Raw genomic sequence first — 18,978 nt, forward strand, 5'->3', positions numbered from 1 at the left:
ATAGATGCTTGGGCACCTCAAAATCCTATTGGAAACTTTGTGGGGGTTCCCACACTGCTGTCCTTGCTGGAGACACCTGGCACACAGCTCAAGATGCAGCTGCCTGTCCAGAAGTGTGTGAAGGGAAAGGCGGACAGGCAGCAGGGTCCAAAGCTGGACAGGATGGGGGTCTAAAAGTTGAGTGCAATGCTTACAAAAGGGGGAAATCTGAAAGGCAGCTCCAAGGAAGATGGGGTTCCAGCCTTCAGCACCCCCTCCACCCCCAGCCTAGCATCCAACCCTGAAAGTGCACAGGCCCCACCTCTCAATGAGTCTGTGTTCAGGGTTGGAATGAAGTGGCATGGTGTTGGTGGTCCCCAGGGAGGTTTTTAGAAAGGCAAGGACAGATTTGTGTTTTGAAAGATCACCAAGACAGCACAGACAATCGATTGGTTGTCCTAATGTCTTCCTGAACACTTTTAATGACAGGTAGCTCATGAGCTCTAGGGGCAGTTCACTGATTTTGGACAACTTTGGGCCAAAGTCAACTTTTTTGCATGCATGCACTCGCTGCTTGTGTGATCAGTAGGGCTGACCAGAAACCTGGCCAGAGCAGCAAAGCATGTGGTAGGGAAAATATAGGGGTTGTAAACTGGCTGTCAAGGGACAAGTCTGGCTCCTAGTTTGTTTTGGAAGTATAATTTGAATTGCAATTGTTTAAGCTGAGACACATTCTTCCCTCTTAGTCACAGGCTCCACCATCCCCCTGCTTTATTCACTTATGTTACTAATCTGGTTCTTGAACCCTTTGAGTTTGTGACCCCAATTTTTGAGGACTGAGGAGGCCTGGGACCTTGTGGATGACAAGGGACTGACTCCTGGATGTGTGCAACTCCTGGTGGCAGCTACAGGCTGGTCAGGCTACAGAGGTAAATGGAGTGGAGAAAATCCAGCTTCCTCTCAGAAGCACCCTCCTGACCCCCTCCCCAATCCCCTCAATCACAAGGTCTGGAGGCGCTGGAGAGTGGCCAAAGTCCCTTTAATATCCCTGAATTGCGTTACAAGTAATACTGCTGGAGGTGAGGAAGGCATGGGGGGTCTGGGGCAGGAGACAGGGAGGAGGAGGGAGGGGGAGCGCCAAGCGCTCATACAAAATATGGCCAAAAGGCTTAGCATGCATGGAAAATTATTGCTGTCGGAAGTTCCTATTTACAGGGTCAGCACCCTCCGTAATTGCTTCTGCGACCCCTCTCCCTCCTCCCCCATCCCTGCCCCCTCCCTTCCTGGGTGGGCCTGGAGCCCAGAAGCCCAAGAGAAGTGTCCCTGCTCCAGGGTCCCCTCCAGTCTCCACCCTCTTTTGTGGCTAGGAGGAGATGGGGAGGGTCGGAGACTCCTGGACTCCTGTTCCCGAGGTGGGCGCCTAGCGATGGGGCAGAGGCATGTGCTTAAAGCAGAGAGGGCCGGCCCGTGAGCATGGAGGTGTGTGCTTCGGTCCTCGCCGGGGCATGCCAAAGCGTGGCGGGGGAGGTAGTGGCGGCCAACGGGGGGCGGCTGGCAGCCCCGGCCCCTCTGCCCGGGAGAGTTGCATAGACTTGGCCGGGAGGGAGCGCTCCTCCCGGGGAGCGAAGCGGGCCGGAGGCCCCAGCGGGGTCCGGGGCTCAGTCGGTCCCTGGAACCTGGGGTCCCTCGTGAAGAGGAGTAAATAGGAAACAAATGAGGAGGCTCCTCTCTCCAGTGTCCCTGGAATGGGAGTGGAAGGCTCAGGAGGGTGGGGACCTGCCCCGTGACTGGACCTCCTGACACCTCCCCCCTCCCCCCAGTTGAGGGTCAGCAGGTGATCCTCCCATTTTCTGTCCCCTTCCCCAGTGAGTTCAGGCTCTGATGTGGGTGGGGCTGCTCCCTCACTCCTCTAGACTGGGTGGGGACAGATCTTTATGGCCTTTGCTGTCCCACTCCCTGCCTGGCTCCCTGACCTCCCAGTCCAGCTGGGTAAGCCAGATCGTCCCTGGGTGAGGACAAGAGATTAAATAGAATAATAAATAGATAAATAAATAAATAAATAAATACACAAATAAATTACTGGAGAGGCCCAGCCAGACAGGGGAAGGGCATTTGTGAGGTGCCCCAGACCTCCCCTCAACAAATAAGGAGGGGTACCTGCCGTCCTAGGGGTGGGGAAAGTGCTCAGAGAATCTGGGGAGAGGGCAGCTTGAGTCTGGAAGCCCAGGGATGTCCTGGGGTGAGAGAGGGGCTACTTATTGCCCCTCAAGTCTGCTCCATGTCTGGATAACTCAGGGGTGAGAGACGCTAAAGGGATGAGGGGATCTGGAGAGAGTAGAGGGTGGGAGTGGGTGAGAAGGCCCCCAGGGATCCAAGAGGGTGGGGGGGTGGTAGTGGTGCATGAATGACTGGCATAAGGCCAGGGTATGGAGGGGATCAGGGCAGAGACAGAGAGGCCAGAGGGATGGCCTGGGGTTGAAATGTGGTCTGAGGACTGCAGAGCCTGCATCAGAGTGTGGATAGGAAAATGAAGGCAGGCCGCAGGCATGAGAGTCAAGGGTAGGTTTGGGCCTCAGATTGGGGCCTCCAGTAGAGGAATGGTCACAGCGACTCTGCTGAGAAGTGGGAGGAAAGATCTGAACGTTAGAAGAGGAAAAGTGCAGGGCCTGGGTGGGAGAAAATTCCGGCTCTGGGGCCCGGGAGAGGCGTGGACCTGGTGCCTGAGTTGGGAGCCGTGAGGGCGCGGATAGGGTCAAAGTCCGAGTCTTGGGACTCCGAAAGGACAATGTAGGTCAGGGGCGCTGGGAAGACAGCGCCGAGTGAGTTGTGTGTTTGGGGCTGGAGAGATAAGTTCCGGGCTGGGAGGGGGGTCCCCACGAGGGTCGTGGGCAGGGAAACGCAGCTGGGCGTTGGAGAGGGCGCAGGTTGGGGGCCCGGGGCGCGTGGAGAGCGAGTTCCGGGCGCGTGGGTGAGGCGGGAGGCTCAGCTGGCGGGGCCGGCTTGGGGCGGCGGGGGCGGCTCGGCTCCCTTGACACAGGCGGCCTCGCAGTGCTTGTGGAGGTAGGACTTGAGCGCGAAGCTCTTGTCGCACTGCCGGCAGCGGTAGTGCTTGAAGGCCGAGTGCGTCTGCATGTGCGCGCGCAGGTTGGAGCGGTCGGCGAAGGCCTTGCCGCAGTGCGCGCAGCCGAACGGCTTCTCGCCTGTGTGCGAGCGCATGTGGCCCTGCAGTAGCCAGGGCCGGGAGAAGGCCTTGCCGCACACGCCGCACTTGTGGCGCAGGTTGTGCGTGAGCACGTGCATGGCCAACGCGGGCATGGACACGTACGCCTTGCCGCACGTCGGGCACTTGCGCGCCTGCTGGCTGTCCAGACTGCGGTGCGTCTGCTTGTGGCGGCTCAGGTTCGAGGACGTGGCGTACGTCTTGCCGCACTCGGCGCACGCGTGCCGGTGCCCGCCGCCCGCCGGCGCCCCTACCCGCCCCGCGCGCCCCCCGGCGCTCGCGGTGTCCCCCGCGCCCCCTGCGTCCCCGCCGCCCACGCCCCGCCGCCGCCTGGAGCGCCCGTCCGAGATGAAGAAGGCGTCCATGGAGTAGCTGTCGGTTACGGCCGCCTCCCCGCGAAAGTAGCGCGCCGACAGGCTGGACTGCGGGCTCTCGGGGTCACTGTACTCTTCCGGCGCCGCCGGCGGGTACGGAGGCTCGGCAGGCGCCAGCTCCAGGCCCGGCTTCTGGTCCGCATCGTAGCTGGTGGGGGGGAGGCAGTGCGGGGCATAACCTGGAGGGCGAGAAGGTAGCGGGAGGAAAGTGAGGCGCCGAAGAGGGCTTCGCCCTTGGGGCAAGTCACTCCCCAGGCTGCTCTGCTGGTAAGACAGTGGTTCTGTCAGGCATCTTTGCTCTTGGTGTCAGGCTGCATGGGTACAAATCCTTTTTGCATGGGTCGCAGTAAAAATAATCCCCACCCTCATGGAGCACATCCCCTGCATCCCTTCTACTGGCTTTGTTTGCATTCGCTTTTTAAGTGCTTACAACCACACAGTAAAGGTCTTATTTTTATTACTCCCACTTTACAGATAGAGAAACTGAGGCACATAGAGTCTAAGCTCACCACTGCTAAATGATGGAACCAAGATTCAAACCTTGCTAGTCTGACGCCAAAGCACATACTTTCCCTATTCTGACATTATTCTGCCATTCTAGTCCTGTAACTTCTCTGAGTTTCTTTAGTACTCTACAAAATGGAGCTTATAATTGGACACTCCTTCCCAGAGTTTTGGAAGTACTGAGTAAAATGATGAATAGAACTGTGTATTAAGCTCTTACTGTGCACCAGGTTCTGCCTCGATGCTTCACCCATGTTAACTCATTTAACCGTCACAGACCCTACAACGTAGGCACTATTATAATCCCCATTTTACATGTAAGGGAATTGAGAGGGAAAGGGAGCACACAGTAATTTCTATATAAATGTTAGCTATTATAATTACGCATTTTACTTGCTTGAAAAAGTGATTTCACTTAAGATTATTTGTGTGTGTGCGCGCCCGCGGTTCCCCCCTCCCCCAACTGTGAGCTTCCTAGGACTGGATCTGCGTTCCTAGCCTGTGCCTGGCTCAAAAGAGGTACGCAATGAATAGATGTTGCATGAATGAATCACAATTCTGTTAGCCCCCCCCTCCCCATCCCAGGGTTGCTGGAGGATTTAAGAGGTCAAGTGTGTGGCATGTGCTAGGTGCTCCAGGAAGAGGGCTTCCCTTGTATTTGCTCTGGAGCCTACTTTGCTCCACTGGACACCTTCTGATGTCCCCCTGTGAGAATTCAGCTCTGCCTCCTACTTCCTCTTCTCTAGAGTTGAACCAGAAATCCTATCCGTGTTGGGTTTGAGTGATTGGTGAGTGTGCAGGTTGGGGCTCTTGCAGGGGATTCCACAGGGGTTTCCCAAGGGCATGGGCCACCCCAATTTGTCTCTGCCTCCCAGGGCCTAGCATGATCTTAGTACTCTCCTCGAGGACCCTGGTGGGGCCTGGGCTCCCAGGAGAGTTTCTGGCAGACATACACAAATTTATCAACCTGGTACTAAATTACCAAGTGTTTCCATTGTCCTTTGATTCCAGAGAACAATGGAGTTTAGGCCCCCTTTGCCTCTCATCTGGCATTTAGGATAGTCATAGGGTGAAATCTGTGCAGGCTGTCTGCCAACCCCGAAGAGAGTATGTGTCCTTATTTTTTCCTCCATCCCTTCAGCTGCTTGCACAAGACCCTCTACACACAAATGTGATTGGGAATTGTGGGGGTGGAGGACTCAGTAGGGAGAGGCTCTGTGGTCAGATGAAGGCAGGACTGTGGTGGTAGCAGGTTCTTAATTGGGGGAGGTTTGCACAGTCTCTCAGCACCCCACTTCTCCCCCCTTGTATGCCTTCAGTCTGGAGATTCACCCACCTCCCACTCCAGGATTCAGGCCTGGTACTCAAGTCCCCAAATGTTCAGGGAACATTATTTCAGATTGAGTTAAACACCTATGGGGCACTCCCAGACCCCCTCTTTCTTCTTTAGTATTTCTTCCCATTGTAATTACTGATGGTAATAATAATGGCTTATATTTATTAAGCACTTACTGTGTGCCAGGCTCTGGGCTAAATGCTTCCCTTTCATTACCTACCTCATTGAATCATCACAAAAATTCTTATATTACAGATAAGGAAGCTGAGGTACAGAGTGGTAATGGTACTTGCTCAAGGAATGGAGCAAGGTTGGAACTCACTACACTGCTCCCATTTTTCATACAATGGGAGGTCCCTGAGGAAGGGGCTGTGGCTGGATTGTTCACTTCTTATAATTAGGGTCCAAGATAGTGGGCACTCAGTATTTGTGGAATGGGTGATAAAGATTTGCCAGGATAGCCCAGCAGGGTCTGTTAGAGGCTGTTCTGTCTGCCTGGTTTGGGGATGACTTGATTCCCTACACAGATTCTAGCTGGGTGACCTTCATCAAGTCATGCATCTTTCTGTGTCTCAGTTTCTTTCTTTGGATATGGGGATAGACTACAATCTGGAGGGGTTTGCTGGTCATGTGACCAGTGCATTGCATGTTCTCTTATTAAAGAAGGATGGCATATTGGTTAAGTGCACACTTTAGTGCCAAGCTGCCTGGGTTGAGTTCTAGCTTTTCTATTCCCAGCTGTGTGATCTTGGATAAACTATTTGAGCTCTCTGTGCATCAGTTTTCCTAGCTGTACAATGAGGGATAATAAAAGCATCTAATTCATACAGTTGTAGTAAGAAAGCCACAAGTAAATGGTAACTGAGAAGTGAGTAATAACCAGTACTCCTAGAGTACTTATATGTCAAACACTATTTTAATGGCCTTGCACACATGAATGCATTCTACCCTTATGACTCTAAGTTTGCTGCCATCTTACAGATGAAGAAACAGGCACGAGATAGTTAAGAATCACACAGTTAGTAACTTAGAGTCAGGATTCCAACTCAGTGCCTGGCACATTGTAAACCCACAATACATGTTGGCCATTATTGTTAAGTAATAATAACAATCTCCCTAGAGGGGTTTCTGTGCTGCAGTTTTCTTGGTATTTGCCTGGACATATCTTGCTTCTGCTCTCTGTTTCTTCACTCAAGATGTGTAATTTCTACTCCATGTTCTGGGGAGAAAAACTTCTGGTGGGTAGTGGGAGTTAAATGAAATCAGGCAGACCTCACCCAAACTGGGCTTTCCGTCTGCAGCGCCCTCTGGTGGCGGCGTGAAGCACTGCAGCACCTTCTGTGGCTGGGAGGCCCTTTATATAGAAATAGGGGTACCTCCAACAAAGATTGCTTACATGCTTAAGGACAGATGCAGAATTACCTTTGGGACAGGAATTTGTGGGGCTGGACCTGACACCCAGAAGCTGTGGAGTTTGGCTAGGGGGAACAGATGTTAGGAGGAGGTGGTTCTAACTTGCTTTGTGACCTTGGCTAGGTTGTTTAATCTCTCTGAATTTGGTCTGTAAGGATGAAGGTTAACTAGGATGCTCTAAAGACTCCTTTTGCATCGTGCTAAATAGATCCGTCAGTGATGCCCATTGTCCTGTCCCTTACCCTCCACCATCTCCATCTCATTCTTCTCAGATTCACAGACCTCTCCCTAGCTACGCGATCTTTGGCAACTTATTTAACCTTTTTATGCCACATCTGTATAAGGAAATTCATAATAGAATTGGATGAATTAGTGCATGTAAAGCCCTTAGTCAATGCCTGGCACACAATAGCTTCTCAAGCTGTTATTGTTATTATTGTCCCTCAATTTCCTGGTGATATCCTACCAATCTGCCAGAGAGTAGGAGACACACATGGATGTCTTAGGTACAAGGTAGTTAAGTAACATGCCCAGGGTCATTGTATGGCCTTTGGCAAAGCACCACACCTGTCTGGGCCTCAACCCTGGAGAATTCTTTAGGATACTATGAGCCATACTCTAACTCTGTACATGGAATCCGGATGGGTTTGGGGTGCCTTCCTCTGTCCCATAGGTGACTATAGGAGGCTGAGCTGGCTGTCCTTCAGCTGACAGGGAGAGACAGGGCTCTCTTGTTTGAGCCCCCCTAGAGGCATAGGGGAGCAGGGACCCAGAGAGAAGAGACCTAACTTTCATCCTGGCCCTTGTACTCATACCCTGGATTTATGACCTCACGCATGTCATGTAGTCTCTCTGGGCTCGAATTTCCACGTTTGAGGGTTAGGAACTAGAGCCACCCCTGCCATGTGGGGTGATGGAGAAGGCTCAGAAACACTTTGGTGATGTGGAGATGTCATGTACATGTCACCCGAGAATGACTTCTGGTTATCCCTGCCTAAGAATCTTCATAGTTCAGATTGGAGGTCCAGAGTCCATTTTCAAAAATCCTACATCTAAAGGAGTTCTGGGAAGGGAATTTTATGAGAATTAAGGTGCTAGACCCTCTGCAGCCACTGTCTCATCCAGCTGTCTGACTGCTGAGGTGAGGATGGGGGAATCTCTGGTAAGTACTGCCAGGATGCTGCCGCTCCAGCTCCCACTGAGCCCTCCCAGGCATTGTGTGCTGGGCACTGCACTAATAAACCCGGAGGCCCAGAGAGGGGTGAGGATTTGCCCAAGGTTACCAGGGGAGATGTTAGGGCTGAAACCCTTCAAAGCCTGTGTTTTTCCCAAAACACCTGAGTGGGCATGGAGACCTGCTGGGGGAGGAGAGATTTTCTACTAGTGGGGAGCAGGGGTGGTGGATCTCTCCAAATAATGTCCACCAGTTGGCCCCTGTCTGATGGTATGATGGGTTGTTGGGGGTAGGGAGAAGCCATTGTTCTAGAAAATGCTGCAGCCCCTTGTACATTTTTGTAAATAATAATCATTAATAAAAATAATGACTAACACGTATTGAGCACTTACTGTGTATGGGCACCCTACTCAGTGCTTTAATTAGTCTTAGGGAACATGATGGTCACTTCTTTTGGTGCCCTATTTCTACAGAAACAAGCCGAAAGAGGGGCCCTGGCCCACCTCAGGTCACAAAGCAAATTCAAGTCAGAATGAGGCTGGCCTCCTGCCTCCCAGTTCAGAGCTCCTTGCCCCAGGCTCCTAGATTCCCGGGGTCCCAAATTTCCTTCAGGGAATTTCCAGCCCCAATCCCACTTGCCTGTCTTGAGATGGGCAGGGTGGTGGGTTAGCTTCCCAGGTGGCCCACTTTTCTGAGGAGGGCCCAGCCTTGCTTGGAGGTGGGGGCTGGAGGGGCTGCTGCCTGGGTATATTTAGAGCTGCTTCTTGCTGTGCCAGGGCCTCGGGCCTCGAGAATCAGCTCCAGCCAGCTGAGCAGAAAGCCAGGTCTGTCAGCAGCAAAGTGGGATAAAAATAGTTTCTCCTGTCTGCTCACAGAGCTGGGCAAAGGGGCTGGTACCTCCCCCTCCCCTTATTATAGCATCTTTGTTAGTGGTTCCCTGGGCACTGGACCAGAAATGACACCCATCTCCTCCAAGGGCCTGGCAGCTGGTATACCTGTCCACTGGGGAGGGGTCCCTGAATCCAGATGAGAAGAGACAGAGTGAGGTCTGGCCTAACAAGACCAGGGCTGTAGGGCGTGGTGCTCATGACCGCTGACCCAGACCCAGGAGGTGTCTAGATGGTTCCAGGGCCCCTCCCCACCTTCCCCACCTCCTGAAATCCCCCATATTCTGTGTGTGTTTTTTTTTTCCCTGACTGTGACCCAGTTCCTGTGGCCTACAGGGAGGTCCAAGGCTCTGCAGGAATCAATAGGAAAGATTTTTCAAGGGGTCTGGAGATAGGAATGGGTGGCTGAGGGTCTTGAATTGCCCATCCCTGGTTGGTGGAGCAGCCTCCTGCTCCTTTAGGGAATGTCCAACAGGCCATTTCTGGGCCTCCTTCTGCAGACCAGGTGTCTTGCACAATGTGTGCCCTGTCTCCAGGCCTCCCGCCTTACCCTCTCTCTGTCCCAGAAGGGTATGATCAGAGAGCCCATTCCACCTTCCTGCCCAAAGGGGAGACCACAGCTCGGAAGGAGGCCAGGAGTTCTGGGGGCTCTCTCTCAGCAGTGTCTCACCATGCCCCCCCCGAGGTCTTTAGCCTATGGGGGCCCTTAGAATGAGGATGAAGCTTCAACCAGGGTCCATCATTTATGCCCTTGTGACCTCGGGCAAGCCATGGGCCCTCCCTGGCCCTGTAGGTCAGAGCTAATACTCCTGCATGCTCATTGCCTTTTGCCATGTGTATGTGTGTGTTTGCATGTGCGTGCGTGGGGAGTCTTTGAGATATATAAATTGCTCTGCCGACATAGGGACTTGATGTACTCTATTGCCTTCTCTCAGGAACCACAGACTGAGACTGTTCAAAGAGTGGAGGCTCAGCTCGGGCCCCTCATGTATCCCTTGTAACCTTAGGCTTTCAGGGGGGACCATGGGTCCCAGATTCTATATCTCATGTGGGCCCTGTTATTCCACACTCCCACTGACCAATTCTTAAGAATATCAGATTTCTGGATCTCTGGAAAGTCATAGCTCAAAGAGATCAAGTTCAACTGCTTGGTTTCATAAGGGGGAAACTGAGACTGGGGTAGGGAAGATTAGTCCAAAGTTACAAAGAAAGCTAAGGATGGGTCTAAGACTTGAACCTAGCCAGCCTTGAGAATGGTCTTGGACATGACCTTGGACTAAAAATTGGACCTGAATTTTTACTCTGGACTCTGAACACTGACCTAGACCTGATACTGGATGTTGAAACTTGAACTTGGACATGGATTTGTTCTGAATCTTGGACTGGACTTATAACCTCAGACATTGACCTTGGACCTAGACCTCGGTCCTAGTTCTAGTCCTAAGATTGGATATGGACATCAGACCTGGACATCAGATCTGGACTTGAACATTGGACTGGGCATTGGACCTAGACTTAGACCTGGACCTCTGATGTGTCTCTAATCTGGATCTTGGACCTGAACCAAGACCAAGATGCCCAGGGAATTCGTGGTTAAGGAAGACCCAGAGGAGTCTGCTCTGTGTCATTGGACACCTCCCCAACCTTCTCTGGGCTCCCTCTGCCAAGGGATTGGGGTGGCCCTTCTGTTTTTTTTGTTTTTGTTTTTTATCCTTACCCGAGGACATTTTTGCATTTATCTTCAGATAGAGCAGGAGGGAGAGAGGGAGGAAGAGAGAAAGAGAATCATCGATGTGAGAGAGACACATCGAGTGGTTGCCACCCACAGGACCCCAAACGGGGCAGGGACAAACTACAACCAAGATACGTGCCCTTAGCAGGAACTGAACCAGGACTCTCTGGTCTGCAGGTCGACACTCTAACCGCTGAGCAAAACCAGCCAGGGCGGGAGTGGCCCTTTTGTATCCCTGCTCCCCAGATGGACTTTCTGAGAGGTGTGGGGTGGATGTATTGGGGGCCTTTCAGCCAGGCTTCCAGGCCTGGCCTGGAGCGACTCCCCGGCGCCATCAGAGGGAGTGAGAGGAAGCGGGCACTGGTGTAATGTGGTCAACTAGATAAGCCCATGGGCAGAAGTAGGAGTGCTTCCTCAGCCTGCTAGCATGGGAGGCTTAATGTAGCTGTGGAGGGCAGACAACTGCGTTATTGGATTGGCATTGATCCCTCATCTGCCTGGGTCAGATGCACTCGGGGGGGGGGGGCAGGACCCAGATGGGGTACAGAGGAAGGGGCACCTGGGGCCCAGCTGGAGTCCAGAGTTAAGGCATGAGGAAGGCAGACACTTAGCTGGGGTCCACGGAGACCACTGCTATTGCACAGGGATAGGCAGCAGTCTTCTCTGGGATAGCGAGAGTCCCCAGCATCCCCCAGGAGAGGAGCCCGGGCCTGTGAAGGGGTGGGCTTGGTGGAGTTGGAGGGTGAGGTTCTGAGAGGGTTAGGAGGATGTGAATTGGCATCTCACCCACAGCATGAATCTGCACTCAGAATCACTCAGGGGAGAGGAGGGAAGGGAAGGCTCCAAGGAGGCAGAAAACAGAGGAGCAGGAGAAAAGAGGCGTTGTATCGGAGAGGATGGTGAAATTAGACCTGGTCTTCCTTCTTAGGGGAGCTCTCCAGAGGAACCTGGAATTTTCCCCATTTGGGGGCTGGCCCTCCCCTATTTATGGGTTCGGTAGTTTGGGGGAAGCCTGGAGACCAGACACCTGCTGCACCTATGGAAGCTGAAAAGAAATGGGGTAGGGAGGCAAAGAGCATTGCTGGTGTGTGTCTGTGTGTGTGTGTGTGTGTGTGTGTGTGTGTGTGTAGGACTCCTACAGAATTCCCTGAGCTGGGGGTACCCCTCTTAGATTTGGGGTCTTGCATCTTCATCAGTTAGGAGCCTGTGGTTCCCTTGACCTCCACATTCATAGGCCCCATCCTTACCACCCCCCATTCCCCTCCCACCATCCTCTTCCTGACCCTGCAGCCCTTGCTGCAAGAATGGCTTGTAAGAGGATCTTTCTAATAACTGGAACTATCTCCAGCCCCAGGCCCTCCCCCTCCTTCCCTTCTCTCTCCCTCCCTCCCCCCTTTCCTCCTTCACTCTCCTCACCTCCCCCCTCCTCTCTTTCTCCTTGTTTACCCAGCACACTTACACACGCTGGGAGAGAAAAACGTCAGCTCAGCAATTTTTCACACTTCCCTCAAATGCTCAGCAAGGTTATTTCCGGCAGAGCGGAGACAACGGACCACTAGGAGCTGGCAGGCTCTCTAAGGACCCCTAGCACCCCTATCAACCGTGGAGTGAGGGAACCCTAACTGCCCAGTCTGGCCACACCCCAGGGATGTGAGAGGCCCCTGAAAACAGGATAAAGCAGACCCTGTGTTTCCTGGTCATATCCAGCTTGAAGGGTCACCCCCTGGTCTCTGGCACTAACTGTCTGCTACCGATACTGCCAAGGCAGCCAAGCCAGGGTGCTTGTCTTCACCATGGGGCAGCCTGCAAAGACTGAAGCCAAGAAAAATGCCGTGTCTCAGAAACTGCCACCTTCAACCAGGATACAAATGGGAAATAGAGCCCTACAGAAACCCTGACAATGGCTCCCTGCATGCTGTCAGACCCTTGTCCAGACATTTCCAGTACCTCCCACATCACACTTGACCTTCATAGAAGCTGAGCTTGTCCAAGTTGGAAGGATACTTAGTTCAGGCTATCCAAACTCTTTTACTGCTGGGGAGAGGGGGGACCAGAGAAGGGAAGGCACTTGCCCAAGGTCACACAGCCATCTGAGATCTAGACCCCTGGCCTCCCAGAGTTCCAGGCCAGGTAGCAGGTTATCAGGACAGTTTTGGGATTCCCTAGAGGCCAAGGAGCTGTTCTGCAGCCCTTTGGGGAAAAGACCATAGACGGAGGTGGTTCTAAGATGTCAAACCTGGTAGAATCTCCACAGGAACACCTCTGCTGATGGCTTTGCCCTGACCCTGCTCCCCACCATTCACTCAGGGGTTCCTTTTAAAGCTTTTTTGGACTGAATTCAAGGCAAGGCACTCCTGCCTCCCTCCTGAGGAACAGCCTGCAGTTTTGGCTGTGCATGAAAATTCTCTGGACTTCTTCGGGTTTCCTCAGCTGGCCTGGGGACAGAATCAAGGGCGCCTCAAGGAGTGGGAGCCCAGGGCTTTTGTCAGTCCCCCAAGGGATCCACCTTGCAGTCTTGCAGGCATTTCAGTTTCTACCCAGCCCCCAGCAGACACACTTCCCAGCCCTGGCATGGCCCCAGGTCCACCCTCTGTCCTGCAGCTCTCAGCCAAGCCCAGCCATGTCCCTGGGCTTCTGTCCTGGACCCCAGGAGGCCCTGGGGTCAATAAAAGAAGACAGTAGAATAAGGGGCATGTGGACAACAAGAAAGGGGGTTGGTTCTCTTGGCAATCTGGGTGAAGCCAGGGGCTGAAGGACTATAGCTGTATTCCTGATCACTCCCTAATTTCTTTGACCTTGATGAGGTCACAGAGCCCTTTGCCCAGAGCCCTCTTGTTACCTGGCTTGGCAGAGTGATGGAATGTGGGTGAAGTGTTTGGAAATCCCCAAAGCAGGAGCTCCCACCCTTCTGGGCTCCTGCCTTTGCCAGACCAGCTTCCCCCTTATCCTCAGCCCTTTCTTCTCTCTCTCTCTCTCTCTCTCACTCTCTCTCTCTCTCTCTCTCACACACACACACACACACACACACCCCAAAGCTGATGGCACATGTGATGTCAGATTTCTTATTGCCAAAGGGATGCCTCTTCTTCAGACACCTGCCCTGGTGGGAGCCATCATAAGAGACCAGTTTTGTGATCCCCTTGACTGGGGATGGGGGTCTACAGAAGCAGCCCTCCAGAGATCACCTCTTTCTGGGCCTGAATGACCTCACTTGTTCCCCAAACCCTTGTCCCTGCAGGAACTTGCTCTGAAAAGAGGTGGAGCGTGTTTGGGGTGGGGGACATACAAGGAGCAGCAGGGCTGGTTCTGGAGGGGGGTGAGAAGCCTGAGTGGGGAGGGAGTGCAGGCCAGGGGGCCAGGAGCCACTTTGGGGGAACCCCTCCTAGAAACCCCCTCTTCTTCATAGTCCCCAGGACAGGCCCAGCCTTTGGCAGGCATGTGGCTGAGGGTAACAAAAGAGTTGCTGAGAGAGGGGGGCTGAGAACACTTGTCTGGCATCGCCAGGGGCAGCAGGTTTGAAGGGAATGAGGGCGCCCCCAGCTACCCCCAGGGAGCCAACAGCATCTCCCCAGAGACTGGTAGTCCAGATTCGCTTACCTTCCCGGAGGGGAGCACACTCAGGCAGCCAGTTTCCTTCACTCAACCAGGGAGAGGGGACCCTCAGCCTGCCTTGTGCATTAGTCCCCCCCCCCCGGAATTAGCCCTTCATAGGCGCCCCTTTTTCTCATTTCTCTCATCACCCTTCACTCTAGCCCTGTTCTAGGGCCACAACTTTCAAAGTCCGGTCTGACGCGTGGCTTCGGGATGGGCCGACCCCGCGACTTTCCCTTTGTACGGACCTAGCTCCTGCCCCGCCCGCCCGGCCCTCAGGAAGCCCGGGAGGCGCTCACCGCCAGGGAAGTCTCCTCTCGGGGTTCCCCGCCGCGCGCACCCCTCCTCCTAGCCCGAGTAGTGGAGGGCCCGAACCCCCTCCCCGCTACCCCCTGCCGGTCCCACTCACCGTTGTCCCCGGGCGGCCCCCGGGCACCAGGCAGCACGTAGGCGGTCTCCAAGGGGTGGTAAGTGGGGGCCGGCACCCCGCTGCACTGGAAGCCGTCCCCTTTGATCTTCTTTACCAGGAAGGAGCGCGGCATGGTGCGACTGGCGGGGGGCTCGGCGGGGGCACTTGCGTGGTGGCCCGGTGGGGGGAGGCGGCCAGCCGGGCGCGATTGGCTGTCTGCTCAGGGTTTCAGCACTGGACAGCTCCCAGCGGGCGGGCGGGCCGGCAGCAGCGCGGAGCCGGCCCCAGTGGCGGCGGCCCCGGGTTGGGCTCGGGCTCCCGCTCGGGCTTGGCGGCGGCGGCGCGCAGACAGGCGATCGCTGGAGCTGTGCTCAGCACTCCGGCTGCCGGCTTTATATGGGACGCAAGCTGGAGGAGATCAGGTGGTCCCCTAGCAATGGAACTGTTCAGCGCTCTAATCCATCAAATGTCCCCCAGGACAATCGCTCCGCACACGTTCCCCTGAACCGGCGGTGGTGGGGGCAGGCCAGGCGCAGGGAGCAGTGGGCAGGCAGGAGGGGAGAAAGTGAGGGCGAGAAAGGCGCGGAGATAGAGAGAGACAGAGAAGAGAAAGAGGAGTATGTGGGGGGGGGGAGAGGAGAGAGAGGAGATACAGAGAAAGACAGAAAGAGACATTCAGAGAAAAGAGTCACACACACTGAAAGAGGTAGAAATAGAAACAGAGGGACCAAGATAAGGACAAAAAGACACAAGAAAAACAGAAGAAAGACAGAGATGGAGAGAAGTAGCAACATACACTCACACACCCACAGGAGGCAAAGAGAGATCCAGATACACAAAAAGAAAGCCCCGCAGCGAAGCAAAGAAAGGAAAAGTGCACGATAGAGGGAGAAGCGGAGGGGAGAGGAAGGAGAGTGGTTCTGAGCAGGTGGGGTTCAAGCACATGGGGACACAGGGAAGGGGTGCAAAGAAAAGAGTGTGAGCTCGCCAGCAGCGACCCTCCTGCCTCCGGTCCTCTCCTTTGCCCCCATTTCTGAAGTGGCCAATGTGGACACTCAGCTTTAACTAAAGGAAGTCGTCCCCCCACCCCAGCTCAGCTTCTCATTGAAGCCCCCTATTGGGTTTGGGGTTCAACTTTCTTCTTCCAGACTGGTGGGGGGAGCAAGTCCTCTAAGCGATGCCCGCCCCACTCAGCCGGTCCTGTTCTGGTGCCTAGCTCAGGCGGGCACTGCAAGAGGAAGTGAAAATCGTCCAGTAATTAATTTCCCTGCTGCCGGGGGTGGTGGTTTTGACACATCGGAGGCTGTGTCTTTCCCTGAAGCGGGGAGCAGACAATAGAGACACGTGGACTGGGAAGGGAGAAGGGGGAAGGGAGGGGGAGCGGGGCTCCCGCTGGAACTCTTTGCAGGTCAGCTCCTTTGTCTCCAGGAGGATCTGAGCAGACCCTCTACCCCATCTAGCCAAAACCTAGGGGAGCTCCCATATCTTGGCAGGACCAAGGAACAGGAGAACTCAGCTCCCAGCCCAGAAGCTGCTTGGCAAAGTGCCATGGTGGTGGGCTGGCCTCAGCAGTGTGGGATGGCCAGTGCACAAGAGTCCCAGAATCAGACTCCAGGAATGCCAAGATCTTATTGGTCAACAGTATTCTGTTTATGAGATGCAAGGCTGAGGGAGCAGGGATGTGCTTTTGGTACTGGGTCATCCAATATCAATTGGAAGACTTAGACCCAGAGAGGGCCTGGAGGTGCTAGAGGTCCCATAGTGAGTCAGCAGAAATTTCTGGAGACCCCTGTGCTCTTTGGGCATCACTAAGTTAGAAGCTCACACAGTCTTTGAAGTGTGGCTTAGAACCTCAGAATAAAATTTGGGTCCCTGATCTTGCCAAGGCCCTGTGTGATCTGGGGACCCTGCCCATCTTCCCAGCCACATTGCCTCATATTTTGTCCCCTGGGACTTAAAAATTTTTATTTATTGATTGATTGATTTTAGAGAGGAAGAGAGAGGGAGAGAGAAATAGAAACATTGTTGAGAGAGAACATTGATTTGCCACCTTCTGCATGCATCCCACTGGGGATTTGGCCCACAATTTGGGCATGTGCCATGACCAGGAATCAAACCGGTGAACTCTTAGTGCATGGGTCAATGCTCAACTACTGAGCCACACCGGCCAGGGAACCCTGGTACTTTTATAAACCTCAGTCAGTTAGGGTTGAAGAGACCACACCTCTTGACCCAGGGCATACCCCATGTTCCCTATTCCAGCCACACAAGCCTCCTTCTATTCCCTCAGTTTGCTCCTCTCTCATTTATCTCTTGGCCTCTATTCTGTTCAGATTGTCCTTCCCTCCACCTCACCCTAGCACAGCCCTGTTTGTTCTTAGGACATAGCTGAGGCACCATTTCCTACGGGAAGGGTCCCTGATGTCCCACATCGTGAACTAGGCCAGCTTGCCCATTAGCCCCTGAGCTTCATGAGGACAAGAACTCTGTTCCATGTTTGGTTCATCACACTCTTCCCCTTACATACGAGCCATGGGACCTTGGACAAATTATTTAACTGCCCTGTGCCTCAATTTCCCCATTTATAAAATGTTAGCATAATTGTTGCTATCTCAGGGGTTGTTGCTCTATATAAAAGGCTTAGCACAGTGCCTGGCATATAGTAGGTACTCAATACCTGCGGGTTCTATATGTACAGTTGTTTCTGAAGCACCCAGGATTCATTTATCACATGTTTGTGGGTTCCTGTGAAATAAGTGGTGATGTGGACAGTCCTTGTCCCTGCTCTCTTGAAGGTGACCTTCAATGGACACTGAGCAAGGAAACACTGAAGTCAACAATATCCTTTCAAATAATTGTTCAGTGATGTGAGGAATATAAAACTGGGTAGGTAATGGAAAGTGGTACCTTTAGACAAGTTGATCAGGGTCTCCTGGAAGAGGTGACAACTGAGCCAGGACTTGAGTGATGAGATGGAGCCAGCCATGGGAGGAGCTGAGGAAGAGTGCTCTAGGCTGAGGCTTCGTTAATTCAAAGGGTCTGAGACAGAAATGAGCTTGGGCCCTAGAAGTTGTTGATAGTTATTCATGATGTATTCATATTTTGGAGTGTGGGATCTGGGGTCTCTGTCTTCTAGGAGTGTCGAGTCCAGTGAGGTAGATAAGAGAAGTGTGTGCCCACGAGCTCACCTCTGCCTGCCTGATGGCTCTGTCATTCCAACCTCCACAAAGAGATGGTAAAACAGAGCCCACATAGCTTCATAAGACACTGAGGGTCTGTGATGACTTAGGGACAAGGCTGGGACAGAACTGTCCCTCATCAGGTCTTCTCACTGGGCAGGATGGAGGGGTAATACACACCCTTGAATTGACAGATACAGGCCCCACAGAAGTGATGTATCCAAGGTCCTGTAGCCCACTAGTTTCAGGTTGAGGATAAGAACTTAGGTCTGTGACCTCCATTTAGAAGGTGGTATGGGCATCTTTAGCAGATAAGGAGAAATCTTCAGCCCAGAATGTGAAGTTCAAAAATACCTATAGTGGTGGGGATGCCTTAGCATGGTCAAATACACAATGGCCAGCATGGTTTTATCACTAGGACACCGAGAAGGGCATTCTATTTCCAAGCTTTCTCCAACACCAGCTTATTGGTTTTAGAAAGTTTACTGTCAGGAATTTATTTCTCCAAGTCACATTAGATAAAGTCCCCAAGCTGGGGAAAATGGAAGGGGGTTGTGAAGAAGACTTCCACTGGATGGAATATTCTGCAGCCGTTAAAAATTATTTAATGGGGGGAAAGCTTGTGGAGTTATGTTGAGTGGAGGTTGTAGAATCCAGAAATCTTTTACAGCTGGTTCGCAACTATAAACCAAAGTAAAAATAAACATACACAGAAAAGTGAAAGGAGGGTGGTAGGACTATCATTTTTTTGTTTGTTTGTTTGTTTTACCCCTTCTTTTTATGTTTTCCAAAAGACCATAAAATGTTTTGGTTCATGAAGTATTTATCATGAGGACTTGTTAATTCCTCCCTTACTTCTTAAGATAAAGTTTTGTAAAACATATCAGGGTATTCATTCTTCTGACTTTGGGGAAGATAACACTGCTGGTGGCGAATTTCCCCAGCGACAACGAGAATTATTATTATGTCAACAGCAAAGTTTCTGAGCAGCTCCATGTTCCTGGCACTGTGCTGAACACTTACCCTTCACAGAAGCGGCTTTGCCAGGGGCTTTAGACAGAGGTGTTTAGTCAGCCTGTGTTCAGCTCATATCCAGGCTCTGCCATTTCCCAGCTGTGGTTCTCTGTGCCTCCATTTTCTCATCTGGAAAATGGGGATATTTATAGGGCCTGTCTCACAA

General features: G+C 52.9%; 1 protein-coding gene across 1 annotated transcript; it reads right to left on the bottom strand.

Annotated features, from left to right (window-relative positions):
* Positions 1–2,961: 2,961 nt before the first annotated feature.
* Positions 2,962–14,752, bottom strand: SCRT2 (scratch family transcriptional repressor 2). Its single transcript, XM_036246007.1, has 2 exons — positions 14,620–14,752; positions 2,962–3,752 (listed from the first exon to the last, which is right to left on the bottom strand). The coding sequence occupies exons 1-2, from the start codon at positions 14,750–14,752 to the stop codon at positions 2,962–2,964; spliced, it is 924 nt and encodes a 307-aa protein (XP_036101900.1).
* Between the last annotated feature and the right edge of the window lie 4,226 nt (positions 14,753–18,978).

This window comes from Molossus molossus, unplaced genomic scaffold, assembly GCF_014108415.1.
Source record: "Molossus molossus isolate mMolMol1 unplaced genomic scaffold, mMolMol1.p scaffold_m16_p_6, whole genome shotgun sequence".
Classification (NCBI taxonomy): domain Eukaryota; kingdom Metazoa; phylum Chordata; class Mammalia; order Chiroptera; family Molossidae; genus Molossus; species Molossus molossus.

Coding starts and splice junctions, on each gene's coding strand:
- SCRT2 (XM_036246007.1), bottom strand. CDS start 14,752: ATGCCGCGCTCCTTCCTGGTAAAGAAGATCAAAGGGGACGGCTTCCAG. Junction 3,753..14,619: donor GGGGCCGCCCGGGGACAACG/GTGAGTGGGACC, acceptor CTCGCCCTCCAG/GTTATGCCCCGCACTGCCTC.